At 47.7% G+C, this 6000-nt stretch overlaps 1 protein-coding gene across 2 annotated transcripts in view; it reads left to right on the top strand.

Annotated features, from left to right (window-relative positions):
- Positions 1-711: 711 nt before the first annotated feature.
- The window catches only part of FGF2 (fibroblast growth factor 2), a 73968-nt gene continuing 68679 nt past the window's right edge, over positions 712-6000 (top strand). The window contains exon 1 of one of the 2 annotated variants that reach the window (XM_031664300.1): positions 712-1350. In XM_031664300.1, coding sequence (XP_031520160.1) covers positions 1173-1350 — 178 coding nt within the window. In that variant the 5' untranslated portion in view covers positions 712-1172. The remainder of the gene's footprint in view (positions 1351-6000) is intronic. The other variant, XM_031664301.1, reaches the window with a different exon arrangement.

The following is a 6000-nucleotide window of genomic DNA, read 5'->3' as shown; positions in this document are numbered from 1 at the left end:
GATTTACAGAAAATAACTCTCTCTCCAAGAAATGCATAACAATTTAGCTAGGGCAAATGCCAGCTCCGAGTGAAGACATTAATGCGCTTCAATCGCGATAAGGATTTGAGTCCCATCCTCATCTTTCTGCGTCGTCTAATTCAAGTTAGGTCAGTAAAGAAAATCTTTTCCTCTTAGCAACCCAATCCGCTCCCCTTCTCTGGCCTCTTTTTCTCCTTTTGTTGGTAGACTACTTCAGCCTCTGTCCTTTAATTTTAAAGTTTATGCCCCACGTGTACCCCTCGTCTTTTGGTCATTTAGAGATTTTCAAAGCCTGCTCTGACACAGAATCTTCCTTGGATTCCAACTTCTCTACTTTGGGGTGGAAACGGCTTCTCCGTTTTGAAACGCTAGCGGGGAAAAAAAATGGGGGAGAAAGTTGAGTTTAAACTTTTAAAAGTTGAGTCACGGCTGGTTGCGCAGCAAAAGCCCCGCAGTGTGGAGAAAGCCTAAACGTGGTTTGGGTGGTGCGGGGTTGGGTGGGGGTGACTTCTGGGGGACAAGGGGCAGTGGAGCCCCGGGACTGCCAAGGCCCTGCCGCGGCCTCCGACGCGCGCCCCCCGCCCCTCCCCCGCCCCTCCCCCGCCCCCGACTGAGGCCGGGCTCCCCCCGGGACGGATGTCGCGCGCGCTTGCGTGTTGTGGCTGAACCGCCGGACTCAGAGGCAGGCCCCAAAAACCCCGAGCGAGTAGGGGGCGGCGCGCAGGAGGGAGGAGAGCCGGGGGTGCGGGAGGCTGGTGGGTGTCGGGGGTGGAGATGTAGAAGATGTGACGCCGCGGCCCGGCGGGTGCCAGATTAGCAGACGCGGTGCCCGCGGTTGCAACGGGATCCCGGGCGCTGCAGTTTGGGAGGCGGCTCTCCCCAGGCGGCGTCCGCGGAGACAGCCATCCCTGAACCCCAGCTCCCGGGCCGCCGGCTCGCCGCGCACCAGGGGCCGGCGGACAGAAGAGCGGCCGAACGGCTCGAGGCTGGGGGACCGCGGGCGCGGCCGCGCGCTGCCAGGCGGGAGGCTGGGGGGCCGGGGCCGGGGCCGTGCCCCGGAGCGGGTCGGAGGCCGGGGCCGGGGCCGGGGAGCGGCGGCTCCCCGCGCGGCTCCAGCGGCTCGGGGTCCCCGGCAGGGCCCCGGAGGGACCATGGCAGCCGGGAGCATCACCACGCTGCCCGCCTTGCCCGAGGATGGCGGCAGCGGCGCCTTCCCGCCCGGCCACTTCAAGGACCCCAAGCGGCTGTACTGCAAAAACGGGGGCTTCTTCCTGCGCATTCACCCCGACGGCCGAGTTGACGGGGTCCGGGAGAAGAGCGACCCTCACAGTGAGTGCCAGCCCGCTCTCCCCGCCCCATTTCAATTTCCTGGGTTCTCGCCCTCTCTCTCCCCTCCAGCCTGCCCGCTCTTCCCGGATCTTCACTGCGACCCTAGCGGTCCGTGTGGTTTTTGGCCGCGCGGCCCTCGGCGGTTTCGGGTTCACCACCCACCCCCTCCTCCCTGGGCTGTGGCGGAGGCCCGGGCGTCCCCCGGGCTTTGGGGTGTGCCAATTTGCCTTGTAAACCAGTACCCCCGGCCCGGAGCCGCGGCGCGCCGGGGCTTCGCGGACTGGCTCCCTTCCCGCAGACAACCTGTCGCGTCGGGGATGCCCGCGGCCCCGCCGTGCAGCTCTGGCCACTTCTGCCGGCTGCGTGCTGTCCTGGGGACAGAGACAGGATGGACCGCAGCAGAACGAAACGGTCTTTATTGGAAAAACACCTTTCCTGAGTCCTGCCCTTAAATTCCGACTCGGGACGACCCGAGGCATTTGGTACACTACTCTCACCCACTGTGTTTTATATTCTTACGAATTGACGAAAGCTGAAAGAGTGAAAACAAAAACCAACCAGCCAACCAGCAAAAAATCCAGATGTTGATAATAAAGTGCGACAGATTTGTTTCAGTAGTGAAAAGAAGTGCAAACACTTTAATCTTCCACCTGCAGTGACTAGCTTTGAGACCTTAAGCCGGTTTCCTCATCCCTCACGTGGGGCTAATACATTACTACCTTGCAGCAGGTTTGAGGATGAAATGAGAATTGCAGTTTTGCTTTCTGTAAGAAACAATGTTTGTGGTTCTAGAAAGAACACTGGCCTAAATCAGGGGTTCTTGGACTTTAGGGGATTCCCTAAGTCTGGAGTGGGGGCTGAAGATTTGCATTTCTAACATGTTCCCCGGGGATGCTGATCACATCACACTTTGAGAGCCACTGGTCTAGAGGAAAGAGAAAGAAAGGGGCATAAGATGAGCCGATTTACAACACTGATGGAATTTGAAGTGAGAGAAAGAGGACTAGAATATATTTTAACCTGTCCTCCCGCAAGCGTATGTAAACATCTGTTTTAAAAGCTGTGTGTTACGGCGTTCCTTCCTTTATGGGTTCCAGGTGGAGAATCTGATTCTCTCATTGCCTGAGAAAAGACCCACAGGGGTCCCAGCGCCACTCCCCTGTAGTTCTGCCTTTGTCTTGGGATGCTAATGGGATGTCACGAGGGGGGGTGGAGGGGGTGGGGTGGAAGAGGAGAAAATTCTACAACCAAACATGAATTGGCAGAAGAATGGGAAATACATTTTTATATGAGCTGAGTCTTTATTGCTTCCAAAATAGCAACCAGCAAGAGAGGCAAGTCTTTAATTTTTTTCAGGCTTGCCATAATTCAAAAATTTTATCAATCACTTAATCCCGTAAAACTGAAAGGATTCTTGTAACCTATTACATGGGTTAGTGCTATTTCTCTATTCTGGTAACTTGAGTATCTATTTCACAAAATTATCTTTGTGATTGAAATTTGTTCTGCAGTTGTCTGCTAGGCCATCTCATCTGACAAGGGCAAGGTGCTGTGTGTCCCAATTGGTTTTGTTCTTTTCTAGTATCACAAACTATTTATTAAAAAGCATGTATTATGACCAGAGGACAGAAGAATTTCCCTCTAAATTAAGTTAATATTTGAGGCTTCCCCTAATACTCTTTTTTTCAGACTCTTTTAGTTGCTGAATCATTTTTTCTTTGAAGATTTTGATACCTGATTCGCCTTAGAATAAAACTATATAGAGGCTAGCCAGTGGACATAACTTTGAATTGCATACCACATTACCACCATTGTAAAAACAACTGTTAACTTTTTCTTCCTAACTGTGAGTTGGGTTTTCATTTTTGTAATCTTACTTTAACTCTGTGGTTCTCAAATGGGGATGATTTTGCCTCCCAGGGGACATTTGACAATGCCTGGAGACATTTTTGGTTGCTGTAACCTGGAAGGGTGCTACTGACATCTAGCAGGTAAAGGCCAGGGATGCTGCTAAACAACCTACAATGCACATTATAATAACCCCAACAAAAACATTTTTTGACCCCAAATGTCACTGGTGCTCAGGTTGAGAGCTCTGCTAACTTTATAACTAGCTAAAGATAAGATGTTAAAAGGGAAAAGTAGAATAACACATCCAGACTTGTGGAGACTACTATTTTTTTAAAAATTTTTTATTTCCATAGGGTTTTAGGGAACAGGTGGCAATTGGTTACATGAGTAAGTTCTTTAGTGGTGATTTGTGAAATTTTGGTGCACCCATCATCCGAGCAGTATACACTGCACCGAATCTGTAGTCCTATCCCTCCCCAACTTCACACCCTTTCTTCCCAAGTCTCCAAAGAAACTACTCATTTTTTAAAAAAGGATACCTGTACTAGGCAATAGACTGACAAGAATACAAATCTAAAAATGACAAATTTCATCCATTTCTATGTAGCCCAACCTGGTCATAAATTTAAATACAGTATATTATTTTCTCACATATTGAATGTTTACTGATAGTTGACCAAACCAGGAGGAGACCCCCCCAAAACAAATAAAACCGACCAGAAAACATGGAGAAGAGTTAATAGTAGCCACAGTTTCCTACTACACTATGGCTCAGATTCCTAGACCTGTTTGAAAAGTTGAAAAATCCATGGTCTCATTCCTCAGACTGTTTTGTCCAATTGACCTGAACATCTATCACTGGAATTTTTTTTTTCCTTTGTCATGACACTTTCTGCCCAATGTCTTCTAAACTGCAGGTAACTTTTGAAAGGCCAAGTTCAACCATTTTAACATTTAGTATGGATGAAATAGTTCAGTTTCTTCCCCAAACGCTGGCCAGAAGAACTGGAGTTTGGGGAGGGATGCTTTGAAGACTCTGATATAAATGATGGGGCCCTGGAGAGGTGCAGGGGAAGAGGAGGCAGAGTGGGGAGCTGTGAGTTAGGAAAGAGAAGAGAACGTACTAAAAGAAGAGGTAGGAGAAGATGACACAACACAAATGCTTCCAATTTTCAGTGTTGCTGAAGGTCAGCTGTGCTTCACACCTGGGCATTCTCCTGAATTTTCACTCAAAAGGGCCCATGTTCTGGCGTTTTTCTCGTAGTCCTGGAATAATCTTCATTTGACATGAGAGTCTTGATAAAAACAAGATGTTAAAAGTGGTTACAGAGTTTCTCCTTCTCCAGCATGTGCGCTGCACTCCCGCCTTCCTTTTGGCATCCTTAACTTTTGGCAGGCCTCTTTCAATGCGGTGGGAATGGGTAATATTAAGTATATACTTTAAAGTAGCAAGCCGTGTAAAAACATTCAGAAGAGAGAACATTTTATCCCAAGCAGCACGTACAACATGTGGTAGAGTACAGTAAGTGAAATGGATGCTGCTTATGCACACTTAGTATTCAATTTATTCCAGGTGCTCTTATTTAGAAAAAAAGAAAAATGAGGGTAATTAGAAGTACTGGATCTACCCTTGGGCTTCTCCCAGGAGGTGACTGCATGTCTGCCACACTTCTTTGCTTCCAGGCTCCAGAGGACGCTGAGACTTGGAAAGGCAGAGGGACCTGCCCACTCCAGTGTGGATCAGGGTGGCTTGTAGGTGGGCCTGACCCCTGGGCTCTTTGCTACTGCATGTGTTCCATGCAACCCTAGGCATAAAAACATGGACTTGTGAAATCAAAGGGAGGCTTCAGACCTTATGGTTTACCCATCTTTTTTTTACAGAAGAGGATACTGAAGCTCAGAAAAGTCACCAATTACTGAAGTTCAATTGTGGGTTTCCTCTTTTGTTATCCTGAATGAGCTTCTTACCACCTGGCCCCTCGCCTTCTCTTCCTGCCATCCCTCAGCCTCAGTGCGCTCTTCCATTCCACTGTAGAGTGTGCCCTGCTGGACCCCACTTTGGTTAGGCTTGCTCCATTTCAGGGTAGTGAGCTACTACCCCTTTGAGGAGTTCTTACTAGTTTACGGGTGCCTCAGATTGATTTCCTGGGGTTTTGGATAAAGCCACCTTTCCATCTCTTCACTACTGCCTTTGGGGTAAATAGAACCATTGATTTAATAATACACGTATTCTCTCCCCCTACGTCTCTTTGGTAATATCTGGCAAGTGGATAGCAATAATTTTACGTAATGAACTTGATATTTACTGTAATAAATATTGTGTGCAGTAAACAAATGAAGTCAGAATCTAATAGCTCATTTAATCTTGGAAATCACGTAATCAGTACAGCAATGAAAGGACAATTCATGAGTCATAGATATTACCACACCTTAGGAGCCTTTTAAGATGAGTTTGATGCCAAGTGACTTCAGCCTAGAAAAGGCAATATCCCCTCATGACATGCCCTGACGGGTTTCATTTGTTTATAAAATGACCATTATGTAATTAGACTTTGACAATGGTGTAACAATTAGGTTCTAAGTATTCTCATTTTGATTTATGATGCCATTTTACGTGGAAGGACATGATTTTAAAGTTTAATTAGAAAATAAAATGTTACAGATGTAATGAACAAAACAAGAACCGTTCTTTAAATATTATAAGCATAAAATTGACTTTCTTCATCTACACACTGATTCTGAGAACTCATCATCAGTGATGTTGAAAAGACGATTTAAGGTCTCACATTATTGGAACTA

Source organism: Papio anubis, chromosome 3 (assembly GCF_008728515.1).
Source record: "Papio anubis isolate 15944 chromosome 3, Panubis1.0, whole genome shotgun sequence".
NCBI lineage: Eukaryota > Metazoa > Chordata > Mammalia > Primates > Cercopithecidae > Papio > Papio anubis.
This window is presented reverse-complemented; position numbering and strand designations above follow the sequence as displayed.